At 48.5% G+C, this 15,090-nt stretch overlaps 1 protein-coding gene across 3 annotated transcripts in view; it reads left to right on the plus strand.

Annotated features, from left to right (window-relative positions):
* Positions 1-12,772, plus strand: part of LOC141164189 (T-cell immunoglobulin and mucin domain-containing protein 4-like) — a 52,773-nt gene extending 40,001 nt beyond the window's left edge. Inside the window, exons 3-4 of one of the 3 annotated variants that reach the window (XM_073649322.1) lie at positions 11,326-11,460; positions 12,036-12,772. In XM_073649322.1, the coding sequence (XP_073505423.1) occupies positions 11,326-11,460; positions 12,036-12,064 (164 nt within the window). In that variant the 3' untranslated portion in view covers positions 12,065-12,772. The remainder of the gene's footprint in view (positions 1-11,325; positions 11,461-12,035) is intronic. The other 2 variants (XM_073649324.1, XM_073649325.1) reach the window with 2 other exon arrangements.
* Positions 12,773-15,090: the final 2,318 nt, after the last annotated feature.

Here is a 15,090-nt window from a genome sequence, read left to right on the forward strand (position 1 = left end):
GAGGTGCAATACCCCTGTAGCAGCCGAATCCTCAGGGTGCTACATTCCCCCCTGGTAAATCACAGCACGCCCTCGGGCTGTAAGACATAACACCAAAAACATACAAAATTTTTTTCATTAAACATATAAAACATATAAAACATTATCAATATATTAGCATATAAAACATTCTCGTCGCCTCTGGCTCCTCCTCCGGTCACTGTGCAACGTGTGACCGGGTAAAGTGCGACAGTCTCTCTGGAAAACTGGTTTTCCTATAAAACCGGTAGGGGGCGCTTTAGGACGCGCTACTATATACAGGGATATGGCCGCTCTCAGTCCTCGGCCAGTTAAGGAGGGAAAGGGAATGGCTGCTCACAGTCCTCAGCCTGTGGGATTAAGGATAAACGGGTAAACAGTTCACTCAGCTGGTCCCAACGGGGACTATATTTGCAGTAACAGTTTCTTTATACCCCGATCGGGTAACTATTTACAGCACCTACTCCGCTGTACTCAACAACGTCTTCCTCCTGCTCCTTCTTTAGGGATCTCAGCTTCAGACCCGTCCGGATCCTCTTGCTCTTCCTCCTCACATCGCAGCTCCTCCTCTGTCAGGCGATGCACATGGAGGGCGTAAGGTCCTTTGGCACACTTGTGCCGGGTAAAGGTGACCTCGTCCCCGATATAAAGGTCACGACCTCTGTGCCCCTCCGGCAGATGGGACTCCACATCTCTGCGCGTGACAAAGACGTCGCCGGGGGTGTTGTGGTCTCTGATGAAGCCCCACCCATGCTGCATGTTGAACTTAATTACAGTCCCGGTGGTGCGGGGACTGTGCGCTGCACGGGGGTCCCTCCTGGTTCGGCTCTTCTGCTCGGCGCTCCTTATTTGGGCCTGTTGTTCCCGGACCCGCCTCTCTCTCCGCTCCTTCTCGAAGTCCTCGAGCTGTTGGCGGCAGCACTCAGCACGCTCCGCTGCAGCTGCCCTGGTTTCTTGAGTGAACCCCATTAGGTCTTCTCCGGTGGGGTCCCACTCAAATTGGGTCTCTTCAAGCGGGGGCGAGATCCTTATCACGGGCTTCGGAGCCGGAATCAGGGGTGCACACATGGCCCCAACTCTCCTCTGGTGCTCCAGTTCATAATATCTCTGGGGCCAGATGAAAGGCTGCCCGTCCGGCCACGTGTGCTGGGCAAACAAGTCCTCTCCCAGACGCGGCACCCTTGGTTTTACGGGTGCGGGCGCGGTGGTGGTGGCGCCCGGGTTGCCCAGGCCTTGCGGCCAGGCCTGGGGCACCTGGAAGGTGAAGGGCACCGTCAGGACGGCGGCGCCCTGGGCTACCTGGCCTTGCGGCCAGGCCGGAGGCTCCGCGGAGGTAGGGGGCGCTGTTGGTGATGCGACGCCCGGGAATTCTAGGCCCTGCGACCAGGCTGGTGTTACTTCCTGTTTTGCCACGCTCGGGGTCGGTGCACATGGCGTCACAGGGGTCGCGGCGGCGGCTTCCGGTTGGGGCCTAGTCTGCGTCGGTGACATGGCGTTTTCGGGCACAGCAGGGGGACTTTCGGGCTCTGCGACGGGGAGCTGGGGCAGGTAAGCGGTGTCCTGGTTTGGGGTATAGACGTCCCCTTTACCTGCCTCCATGCGTTCGGCTCCCTTCTCGGCGCCGTCTCCGGCCTTGGGTCCTCCCGCGCCATCCTCAGAGGCGGTCTGTCTCCTCATCTTGGCTGGCGTGCTCCGGGTCTTGGTTTGCTGGGCCATCTCTCGGCTCCACTCCGCCAATGTCTCTCGCTGTACCCGGGCCATCCTCCGTGCGAGGCCCTCCAGGGCAGTCTGTGCACACTCCCGGTCTCGGGGGAGCTGTGCGAGGACCTCCACTAGGCCTAGTGGGGTCGTGGTTTCCAGCAGGCTCCTGACCAACGGGTCGGTGCTGCTCTGCTCTTCTTCCAGCAGGCTCCTGGCCAGCGGGCCGGTGCTGCTCTGCTCTCTGGCCATCTCCGGGTGAGCTTCTCTGCTACTCCTCTCCAGGCTTCTTGCCTCCGGGTGCGCTCGCTCCAGACTGCTCCAAGCGACACCCATCTTTTTCCTCTCCTTTCGTCTCCTCCCCCTTCGAGGGCGGTCCCGGGGCCACTTGGTGATTGTCAGCTCCAGGGGCAGTTCTTTCTTGCTGACAGACACCTCTAGCATCACAGTCTCTGTTGGTGGGGGCGGTTTCCACTTTTGGCGCCATTTTCGGTCCTGGCCCACGATGGGAGGTGGCCTCTAGCCACCCTCTGGCACGCCCATAATGGCGTCCGCTCTTCCAAGGCGGGAAACCTTTGGAAATGGCGGGAATCGCTTCCCAGTGGCGGGAAACTCTGCAGATGGCGGGAAAACGCGGTTAATGGCGGACAACCGGCTGGAATCGACTGGTGATGGGGTCCGATGGCGGGGACCCTCCGGAACCGGCAGGAGACTTCTTTCTGAGGTAAACTCGTTCTTTTCTTCAGGCACGCAGTACCCGGGTGTTGCGGGCACGTAATCCTGCCGACTACGCCAAAGTTGACGCGCCCCCTGGGCCATATTCTTTTAGGGGGAATATCCGGAGCCGGATCAGATGGGGGTTGTAGTCTTCCGAGTGGCTGTGACCCGGTCCGTGCCCAGGGTGTCAAACTGAGTTGTATGTGGCAGTCCTACAGATGTTACTAAGTTCTTAATGTCGACTACGCCACCCGTTGTGTTGCGGTCACTATGGCCGCCGCTGCAGCAGGGTCCGCTGAGGCTGATGGTGCAGGTGCAGCTTGTGATGATATAACCCCCAACGGGTGGGGTATAGCCTCAGGGGGATCAGGTGCAGAGGATGGGGGTTGTGGTGATGCAGTGTAGGCGGCAATCAGAGACAGAGTCGGGTTATGCAGTTTAGGATGTTTACTCACTGCTGATGTTCTGGTCACTCCAGCTTCGAGTGACCTCCCGAGCCGTGCTGCGTCCACCAGGTTCTGGATCCAGCCAACCCCCAAATAAGTCCGGAGCGTGACCCTGAGCTCTCCTTCTGTCCTTTCTCTGGCCGTCCCCACTATTGATCCACCCAGGTCCAGCTCCCTCGGGCCTTCTGTTGGGAGACCCTTGGCCTCGGGTTCCCTGACCCTCCACGTGGTATGCCTTCGTGGTGGATGTGGTGGGTGACCGTGGCAAACGCTGCCCACGGTCTCCGGTCTCTGGCTGGGGTGTGTTTTTTGCCCCCACCAGCTTGGGTTCCGGTACCCTGTGCCGACTCTTCACCCGGGGATTTAAGTTGGGGTCTTGGAGTCCTTTTTTTCTGCTTCCCCCTCTGGGTCTCTCTTGCTCCTCTCTCACTCTGGGTCTCTCTTCTCCTCCGCTCGCTGACTTTCTCTCTGCAACTGACCCTGTTCTTAGTTGGTGCCCACCTTATATACACCCTCTATGTGTGAGCTCAGGTGACCAGCACCCAATGAGCTCCTATCTTTACCCAGGCTGCTCCCCCTATCTGCCCCTACACTACTTGGGATGTTCCACCCCCCTCCCACTCCAGCCAGGAACAGACTCGGTCGTACCTGCACATTTCTAAGTGGGAGTACCGTCGGTCTGCTCCTCGGAAATGGGATGTGTGTAGTGCATGCAGCCTACCGAGCTCAGATCCACACTCCATCCTTACCCGGGAGTGGAATATCACACCTCTGGGTTGAGGTGCAATACCCCTGTAGCAGCCGAATCCTCAGGGTGCTACATATGCAGTCGAGACTCACGGCTACTAACACTTGACCGTGTGGAAGACAGACCGGAGGTGGTGGTGCCCAGGTGACTGGAAGTATTATCTGCTATCCAATTAATAACCTGTTCACACTGATACGTTCGCAATAGTGGTCTTGTTGTGTGCTTCCCTAGTAATTCGGTCAAGAACTGGGAGCGAGAAGATGTGGCTGTTGGTTGTGGCACATTTTCACCTTGGCCACGGCCCCGTCCTCTGCATGCACCATCACCAGAACGTCCAGTTCCACGTCCCTTGCCATGAACCTTGCCCATTGTAAATGAACCAGACAATGTGAACTGAGGTCTAAGATGGCAGACATACAAGAAACAGAGGCATGTTCACACTAGCAAAAAAGAAGCAAGACAAAAATATATCTCATACCCTACCATAATTATATATAAATGTAAAGCAAAGTTGCATAATAAATATAGGGTACTTAGTGAACTATTTTTTTTTTTTTTTTTTGATCAAAAATAGTTCACTAAGTACCCTATATTTATTATGCAACTTTGCTTTACATTTATATATAATTATGGTAGGGTATGAGATATATTTTTGTCTTGCTTCTTTTTTGCCATTGTAAATGAAGTAAAATAGCTTACACTCGCACTATCAATGGCAAAAGGGTAATAAAAAGGAGATTAGAACTGTGGAAGAGGAAAACCACAGTTCTATTTCTCTGGCTTACACCAGAATCTTTTAAACAGATATATTGGTGTCTGAACAGTCAGCGAGACACTGAAAATGTTTTTTTTTATGGAAAACAGACAAAAAAGTGGATAATACAGAGATTTGAACCGTGGAACTGCAAAACCACAGTTATAATTTCCTGGTGTATACCAGACTTGTTAAAATAGATATATTTATGTCTGAACAGTCAGCGACACACTCAAACTGTTTTTTTTTATGGAAAAAGGGCAAGCAGGTGGATAACACCCAGATTTGAACCGTGGAAGAGGAAAAACACAGTTCTAGTTCTCTGGCCTACACCAGAATCTTTTAAATAGATATATTTGTGTCTGAACACTCACAGACACACTCAATTTTTTTTTTTTTGGGGGGGGGGAATACCAAAAGGTTAATAAGACGGGTATTTGTACAGTCTGACTGAGGAAAAAACAAAATAGGATTTAGATGAAAAAAAAAAGGATTTTTCCTGGCCCCTGAGACCTGGGGATAAGTCTTGCAATTTGACCAGCAGGAGCACACAGGACAGTGTTTGTTGGTATAACCACTGTGTCTCCTATACAGCCTGCCTGCCGCCCTGCCTGATATCTGGGATGGATATGGCCTGAGAAGGACTGTTTGTTTGATTTGGCAGGCTTTAGAGACCCTACACTACCGATTTCACAGTATAAATCTCTCCCTAGCTCGGCAGCACTGACCCTACACTGTCTGATCTGGAGCGACTTTGTCCAAGATGGCGGCGCCCGGTTTTAAATACTCAAGATGATGCTGTGCGGCCAGCCAATCACTGTAATGCCCACAACCAACATGGCTGCGGCATTACTGTGACTGGCTGGCAATTCCTGCATGTTCATTGGCTCTGTAAAGAGCGCCAAACGTGCAGGGCGGAGACTCGAGCTCCCGCCCGAGTAACTCAGAAATGCTCGGTGCTCGCCGAACATCCCGAGTAGTGAGATGCTCGGGCGAGTACAGAGCAGTGTCAAGCATGCTCGGTCAACACTACTGTCCACATGTTTGTGTTTAGGCGGTCCTTCCCAGTAAGTGCACTGGGGAGGGCATGGGTAATGTTGTGGGACCCGTGCTTGTAGAAGGCGGAGACGACACCGGGAGAAACAGTGGTGGCTGGGGACCGAGTATGGACACCCGGCCGCCGCCGGCATGAGGTTATGAAAAGCTTCCGCCTCCACGAGCCTAAAAGGCCACATTTCAAGTGCAAGCAGCTGTCAAAAAATTGGCAGTATAGTATTGCAGCCTGTGGGTGGGTGGGTGGCTGGCTGCATACTTGCGCTTGCATTCCAAGGAATAGGGTAAGGACAACTGAACGCTGCACTGGGACAAGAACGTAGACCGTGATTGTTGGACGTCTGCAATGACAGGTGCATGGTGGGAGGCATCTTTGCATGGGCCAAGGATCACTTATGATGGGCACACTTTTAGGCAGTGACCTGGGAGTCAGAAATGCTTCCAGAGGTCTTCCCCATGCTGTTCTCATGTCTATTCAGCACTGTATGCATGTGTCTGATGATGTGTCACACACCACATGGCCAGATAAGGTTGTAAAATGTTCAAATGACATTTCCCAGTGAATGCATTTGTCTTTGTTGAAAGCAATGTAAAAGTGCAAAAACGCATCAAAAACGCTACGTGTGAACATAGCCCAAGGTGTGGAGGAGTATTTTTTGTTTTGGTTATTTATTTTGCCTTATATACAAGTCATTACCCTGGAAAGGATGTTCCTTAATATATTTCCCAGGAAAATTTTGGTTTTGGTTTTGTATGTATGTATTGTGAGTCTGTAAAAGTGGCGTAATACTCTGACAACGTTGTTGACAGAAGTGACCTGGGAGTCAGAAATGCTCCCAAGTGTCTTCCCCATGCTGTTCCCATGTTATTTGAGCACTGTACCCATCAATTTGGGCAATTTTTAGGCCCTCTGCAGACCGGCTGGGGGGGGGGTGTGGGCGCCTGAAAAATGCTCGAGTTTTCCATAGACTTACATTGGGCTCGTTGCTCGGGTCGAGCAACCCGAGTATTCCAATTTGCTCGACTCGAGCAACGAGTACCCGAGCAATTTAGTGCTCGCTCATCAATAATCCTGAGACCATTCATGTTTTGAGTTGCTTTTCATCCATTGAAGGGGCTCACTCACAAATTTGCCTAAGAATATTGCCAGGAATATACACTGCTCAAAAAAATAAAGGGAACACTTAAACAACAGAATATAACTTCTGTAAATCAAAACTTCTGTGAAATAAAACTGTCCACTTAGGAAGCAACACTGATTGACAATCAATTTCACATGCTGTTGTGCAAATGGAATAGACAATAGATGGAAATTGTTGGAAATTATCAAGACACCCTCAATAAAGGAGTGGTTCTGCAGGAGGGGACCACAGACCACATCTCAGTACCAATGCTTTCTGGCTGATGTTTTGGTCACTTTTGAATGTTGGTTGTGCTTTCACAGTCGTGGTAGCATGAGACGGACTCTACAACCCACAGAAGTTGGTCAGGTAGTGCCGCTCATCCAGGATGGCACATCAATGCGAGCTGTGGCAAGAAGGTTTGCTGTCTGTCAGCGTAGTGTCCAGAGCCTGGAGGTGCTACCAGGAGACAGGCCAGTACACCAGGAGACGTGGAGGGGGTCGTAGGAGGGCAACAACCCAGCAGCAGGACCGCTACCTCCGCCTTTGTGCAAAGAGGAACAGGAGGAGCACTGCCAGAGCCCTGCAAAATGACCTCCAGCAGGCCACAAATGTGCATGTGTCTGCACAAATGGTTAGAAACCGACTCCATGAGGGTGGTATGAGGGCCCGACGTCCACAGATGGGGTTGTGCTCACAGCCCAACACCGTGCAGGACGCTTTGCATTTGCCACAGAACACCAGGATTGGCAAAGTCGCCGCTGGCGCCCTGTGCTCTTCACAGATGAAAGCAGGTTCACACGAGCACATGTGACAGACGTGACAGAGTCTGGAGACGCCGTGGAGAGCGATCTGCGGCCTGGCACATCCTGCAGCATGACCGGTTTGGCAGTGGGTCAGTAATAGTGTGGGGTGGCATTTCTTTGGAGGGCCGTACAGCCCTCCATGTGCTCACCAGAGGTAGCCTGACAGCCATTAGGTACTGAGATGAGATCCTCAGACCCCTTGTGAGACCATATGCTGGTGCGATTGGCCCTGGGTTCCTCCTAATGCAGGACAATGCCAGACCTCATGTGGCTGGAGTGTGTCAGCAGTTCCTGCAAGATGAAGGCATTGAAGCTATGGACTTGCCCGCCCGTTCCCCAGACCTGAATCCGATTGAGCACATCTGGGACATCATGTCTCGCTCCATCCACCAACGCCACGTTGCACCACAGACTGTCCAGGAGTTGGCGGATGCTTTAGTCCAGGTCTGGGAGGAGATCCCACAGGAGACCATCCGCAACCTCATCAGGAGCATGCCCAGGCGTTGTAGGGAGGTCATACAGGCACGTGGAGGCCACACACAATACTCAGCCTCATCAGGAGCATGCCCAGGCGTTGTAGGGAGGTCATACAGGCACGTGGAGGCCACACACAATACTCAGCCTCATCAGGAGCATGCCCAGGCGTTGTAGGGAGGTCATACAGGCACGTGGAGGCCACACACAATACTGAGCCTCATTTTGACTTGTTTTAAGGACATTACATCAAAGTTGGATCAGCCTGTAGTGTGTTTTTCCACTTTAATTTTGGGGGTGACTCCAAATCCAGGCCTCCATTGGTTAATAAATGTGATTTCCATTGATGATTTTTGTGTGATTTTGTTGTCAGCACATTCAACTTTGTACAGAGCAAAGTATTGAATGAGAATATTTCATTCATTCAGATCTAGGATGTGTTATTTGAGTTTATTTTTTTGAGCTGTGTAGAATGGAATCTAATCCTCCTCCAAGAGCAACTTCTCACAAAGCTCCAGGAGCAATGTGGTGATGATCAATGCTTTTTCCACCATAATGGAGACCACGTCACAAGGGAAAAGTGATTACTAAGTGGCTCGGTGAAGAATACATTGAACTTTTGGATCGATGGTCAGGAAACTCCTCAGATCTCAATCCCATTGAAAACCTGTGGTCAATCCTCAAAAAGCTGGAGGACAAATAAAAACACAGAAATTGTGATAAACTCCGAGCCCTGATTAGATAAAAATGTGCTGTGATCAGTCAGGATTTGGCCTAAACACTGTTATCCAGCCCATAGGGCGAAGGGCAGAAGTCTTGTAAATTAAGGGTCAGCGCTGGAAATATTGAGTTTTTGCATAAACTTGATGAATTTAAATACTTATGAAATGCTGATAATTGTACTTCAGTAAGCAGAGAAACGTCCGAATACAGATCTTAAAATAGTGAAGCAGCATACTTTGTGAAAAACAAAATTTGTGTCAGCCTGAAAATTTTAAGCCACGGCTAAACATGCTATTTGGGTCCTAACAACAGACTACCTTCAGACTCTTAAAAAAAGGAGAAGCTTTAAGAAATATGTAGAAGCAAAACCATAAATAAGGCTAAACAATATACAAGAGTTGTTGCAATTTGCCCTCATGATAACTTTCCTGAAAGTTTGCTGCTAAACCGAAATATAACAAACTTCTATATATACAGTTATATGAAAAAGTTTGGGCACCCCTATTAATCTCAAGCTTAATGTTTTATAAAAATTGGTGTTTTTGCAACAGCTATTTCAGTTTGATATATGTAATAACTGTTGGACACAGTAATGTTTCTGCCTTGAAATGAGGTTTATTGTACTGACAGAAAATGTGCAATCTGCATTCAAACAAAATTTGACAGGTGCATAAGTATGGGCACCCTTATCATTTTCTTGTTTTAAATACTCCTACCTACTTTTTTACTGACTTACTAAAGCACTTTTTTTGGTTTTGTAACCTCATTGAGCTTTGAACTTCATAGCCAGGTGTGATCATGAGAAAAGCTACTTAAAGTGACCACTTGCAAGTTGTTCTCCTGTTTGAATCTCCTCTGAAGAGTGGCATCATGGGCTCCTCAAAACAACTGTCAAAATGATTCGAAAACAAAGATTATTCAACATAGTTGTTCAGGGGAAGGATACTAGCCGCCAGCCGCGACCAATCAGCGAGATTGGCGCCAAATTTAAACAACTCTCTGCTGATTGGTCGCGGCCGCCGGCCGTGACCAATGAGCATTATTGGTGCCAAATTTAAACACCCCTCTGCTGATTGGTCGCCAAATTGAAACAAGCTCTCAGGTCCTCACTAACACAGTTCGCTGATTGGTCGCGGCCGCCACCCGCGACCAATCACCGAGATTGCCGCCAAATTTAAACACCGTTTTGCTGATTGCGCCCGGTCGGCCGCATGCATATTCTAGAATACCCGATGCGTTAGAATCGGGCCACCATCTAGTATATAATATTTACGTCTGCGACTAATTAGCACAGCAGTGTTTAAATGTGGCGTCAAAATTGGTGATTGGTCGCGGCTGCTATTTAAATGCGGCGCCCAAATCGGCGACTGGTCGCGGGCAGCGGCCGCGACCAATCAGCAGAGCGGTGTTTAACTTTAGCGCCAAGATCACTGATTGGTCGAGTGTGGAGAGCGCAACCAATCAGCGAATCGTATTGGTGAGGAGCGGGGAGCGGAATCGTATTAGTGAGGACCGGGGAGCGGCTACTTCCGCTGCGAGAAGCCGGGACATGAGCGACTGCTCGCAGCAGAAGTATCCCGACCCGCAGCGCCGCTCCCCGGTCCTCCCTTCACACCCTAGCCACTGATGTCCCCACAGTATCCGCATGGTGTTACAAATGTCCGGACATTTGTGTTAAAAATCGCTGATTGGTCGCTGTCGTTGCCCGCGACCAATCACCGATTTGGGCGCCAAATTTAAATATCGGCCGCGGCCAATCACCGATCTTGGCTCCACATTTAAACACCGCTGTACTGATTGGTCCGGATACTTCTGCTGCGAGCGCCCGCTCATGTCCCGGGTTCTCGCAGCGGAAGTATCCGCACAGGCAGCGCCGCTGACATCCATGCCGCTAGGGTGTGAAGGGAGGACCGGGGAGCGGCGCTGACATCCATGCGGCTAGGGTGTGAAGGGAGGACCGGGGAGCGGTGCTGACATCCAATTGGTCAGCGACGCCGGCGGTCCTTCCGCTGCTATCGGCCAGGAGATGAGCGCCTCGCGACGCTCATCTCCCGGCTGCATCTCCGTCCCGCAGATGGGTCCGGCGGTCGAGGTCCTTCTGCTGGTACCGGCTCGCGGCGCTCATCTCCCGGCTTCATCGCCGCTCAGCTCCGTTCCGCAGATGAGCTGCTAACGGCCACCATCTTTTTTCAGAAATCCCGCTGCGCTGATTGGCCGCTGCCGGACCAATGAGCGACGCGGGATTTCCTGGACAGACAGACAGACAGACAGAAAGACAGACAGACAGACGGGATAAGATGATTATATATATAGATGTATTGCTACTAGTGATGATCGAGCATGCTGGTTGCTCGAGATTTACGAGCATGCTCGGGCCAGTACTTTTTATCTTCAGCGTGCTCGGGCGTTACGTTTTCGTTGCTCCGTGAACATGATTTGCGACTGTTTGACAGCTTTATTACATGTGAGGAATGGCTGTTTTTCCAGCATTCCTGCTCGGGCAACGAGCATGCTCGATCATCACTAATTGCTACAAATAAAATATCTAATTTATATTGTAATAATATAGTCTAGAGATAGATTTGGGGTGGGTTTAAATAAAAAAAAATCATGAGGGTAACTAGCCTCTCACCAAACAAGTGCCATTTATAAAAAAAAAAAATGTTTTTTTTAGGAGGTACAGGTGCCAGGGTGCAATTATTGCCTCAGCACCCTTTATATATACACCACCGATGTAGAACTTCTAATATATTATTGTTTTTTTAAGTACAATACGCAGTAACTTCTGCAACTACAGATCATCATCCCACAATCACAGGTCATCATCTCACAACCACAGATCATCATCCCAAAACTGCATATCATCATCCCACAACCACAGAGGAGGATATGTTCAGCATGCGTAAGTCATTTATCATATTTGATTTTCTGCAAATCCCTAAGTCGTGCTTCATTCTCTCAGACTTTGAACTAAGCATAGGTCTGAATAGTCAACTTTGAATGGAGAAATCTGGTCTTTTAAAGAAGACCCATCACTTACCATAAATATTTACCTAGTGTAAATGCCGTTGTTCTCCTGAATTCAGCAGTGTTTTTCTTTTGTTCCTGCGCCTCTGCGTTCCCGAGATATCGCCCGCTCTTATTTGTACATAAATCTAGTCTTTTTAGCCAACTGAGCATGGTGGTCAAGAATACGCCCACAGAGAAGAGTTGACGGCCACACACATTAAATAGATGAGTAAAATGCAGGGAAGAGGAGACAATATCTCAGTAATGGAGTCGCGCAGGAAGAAAAGAAAAACAACGCCGGATTCAGGAGAAAAGCAGCATTTACAGCTGGTAAAAAAAATACATATTTATGGAAAGTGACAGATCCCCTTTAAGTCCTAGAAAAGGCTAGATTTTACACTTCTGTTTCTTTTATATTTAATGGAAAAATTCTGTATTGTGATATTATTATTTTGTATCTTCTTCCAGTTGAAGAATGTCCTGATAATGAAGATTAAAATCCTGATCAATAAGAATCTTCCACGTTAAAAAGATCAGGTATCACTTGGTTGGAATCACATTTCTTAAAGGGATTGTCCACTACCCTAACTCAGTTACTGGTTTTGCCACAAATGCTTAAGAATGCTGCCGCTAAAAATATCTATATACCGTACCTTTTCTGCCAAGTTTCATGTTATTTTAAAACTTTCTGCTTCACTTCCCATGCCCTGGCACCAGCTCTGTTGTCATAGCGATCACTTCCGCTTCGGAATCCTCTGTTCCCTTCTTACTACCTTTTTGTAGCTGCAAGCCAGCAGTGAGCACAGACCTGTAACTCCACCTTAAATGCCAAACACTCCACCGCCAGCCTTACACACCGCCTCCTGGACTGAACAAGAATTTAAATAATTAAATTTATTAATAAATTATATAAGTAACAATTCTCTAATACTGTCTGCTGCCATTGAAATTATCGTCTGTCTCAGTTATGACCTGTAGGAGCATTTTGGCGACTTTTAATACTTCGTCCAATTTTGACTATCATTACAAACTGATTGCATGACCCTTTGTTGGAAAGCTAAAAAAAAAATAGACAAAACAGTGTTTATACGTGTTCTTACTAATTTCTCGAAACCCTTATAAATGATCTAGTAACTTATGTCGTCTCCACAGCATGAAATGAACAGAGCTAATGCAAGACGTGGAAAACCAAAATGCTTCCATGTAATAAAAGATATGTGTAAATAAAAATGTAATGTTTAAAAAAAATGATATATAAAAAAAAAAATATATATAATATATATATATATATATATATATATATATATATATATATATAAAAATCTCTTGTGTGGATAATAAAGAGTTTCCCCAATTTAAAAAGTTTCTCCTATCTACAAAATCTGTTTAATTTGCTTCAAAAATCAAGACCTGGTCCAACTGGGTTCTGTGTAAGTTTTCCTAACACAATCAGGACGTGCCCACTGTTTAGTGCCTTCTTGGATCAATGGTCCTGCTATCGATTTTTCAAGGCGTTGGTCTGGGATTTTATAGAAAGTAAAAAATGGTGGTGCTGCAGAGGCAGACAATTGGGTGTGGTTTAGTATAGTTTTATCTAAAGGGTTATTCCCATCCTTAGCACTTATCCAAAGGTCCAACTAATCATTGATGGAGGTCCAAGCACTGGGACTCCAACTGAGCTTAATGGAGCTCTGCACAGACCGATCTGAATGGAGCCATTTCCACTCCTCTCATTTTGGATTGTTGGAAAAATAGTGTTGCACTCTGTTCCATAGAGAATAAATGGAGGGCATGTCAGTCCACCATTCTATTTAGACAGGGCTCTGCAGAAATTTAGGTCTACCAACGCATCATCGGTCTCCTCACGGTTTCTAGGGCGTAAGTACAGGAATCTGCCAATATCCACTAGCCAGGTTTATTGTGTGGCTTAAATCTGCCATCCTCTATTTGGGGCAGTTGTTATGCATCCCACATTGTGAAGGAATTAAGCTATCGCAAGTCCATAGTTTTCCATGTTTCTACTTCACCAACATAATGAGAGACGTCCATTGACTTTTACTGTTCTTAATAATGTTGCTCTATGGCTTGTCCCTTAATAATGTCATTGCTTCCAAATGTTGAGCTGGAAAGATCTGACGGTAATGCTCACAAATGGTCCGTTGACCTCCCTTTTGTTTTGTTGGTCAGGCTGAAGTCCATTTTAACAAGGCATCAGGACCAGCGTTTGTTGAGTTACATTCACCATCCTCTTGAGTTTGAGCCACAGCTGTTCTTTACTGCTTCATACTCTTATTTGTTTCTAGTGCTAATGAGTAGGAGTGCTAACACCTCATGCCTCATGGTCACCTCTTACAGGTCCGACACGGTTATCTTGATACAACAGGGCCACCAACTTTCTGGATCCAACACTGCTATAGCCAGAGGCGTATCTGGGGCGGGGACAGCCAAGGCATGTGCCCCGGGCGCAGTCGGCCTAATACGGCTGTCCCAAGTTTATCCCCCGGTGGCTGCATTTTTCCGTCCCCCGGACTGGGAGTCAGCGGTTCTCTGAGCCAGCTGTCAAGAGCAAAATCAGCAGCATGATCAGGTCATGTGGTTATGCTGTTGATGCCAATCACACAGGCGTGCAGAAGCGCGAAGAACATTAGTGGTGAGTGCTCCACATTAGTGGAACTGAAGACACCTAAGATTAAATGTAACGGGGGGGGGAGTGTTGATTTAGAGTGGGGGACATTTAGTGTAATGGGGCTGAGGGAGATTTACTGTGTGGGGTTTTTTACTGTGTGTGGGGACATTTACTGTGTGTGGGGGTAGGTGGTATTTAGTGTGTGTGTGGGAGATTTACTGAGTGGGAGAGATTTAGTGTAATGGGGGAGATGATTTGAGGACACAAGTTTGAGTAGCAAGGAAGGGACAGGTGCAGACACAATATGAGGAGCAGGAGAAACTTGAAGACACAATATGAGGAGCAAGGGGTGAGATGGGGGGCATGTATGGGGAAACAGTATGGGGGATGGGTGCAGACACAGTATGGTGAGTAGGAGGATGGGTGCAGACACAGTGTGGGGAGTGAGGGGAAAATATATGCGGACACAGTATGGGGATCGAGGGTGATGGGATGGGTGCGGACACAGTATGGGGAGTCCCCGGAATGTGTGAGGAGGCAGTATGGAGAGAGGGTAAATGTATGAGGAGGGAGGGGAAAACGTGTGAGTAGACTATTGAGGGGAATAGTGTGAGGAGACAGGATGGGGGAGAAAAGTGTGAGTGGGCACAGAATAAAGACTGAGTAGTGTGTGTGTGTGGGAGTAGCATTGGGGGACAGTGTAAGGGCACAGCCAGGAAAGGGTAGTAAGCCAAGGAGGGGTAGTGTGGGGAAGGGCACAGCATAGAGACTGGGGGGCCACAGTGTGAGAGGACTGTGTGAAGAAGAGGCCAGTATGGAAAGGAGAGAGCAGTGTGGAGGGTATGCACCATAAGAGGTGCATTGTGGGGGTCATATTTTGTGTAACGAATATAGTGA

Source organism: Phyllobates terribilis, unplaced genomic scaffold (assembly GCF_046119375.1).
Source record: "Phyllobates terribilis strain yellow unplaced genomic scaffold, ASM4611937v1 Scaffold_10__3_contigs__length_209671492, whole genome shotgun sequence".
NCBI lineage: Eukaryota > Metazoa > Chordata > Amphibia > Anura > Dendrobatidae > Phyllobates > Phyllobates terribilis.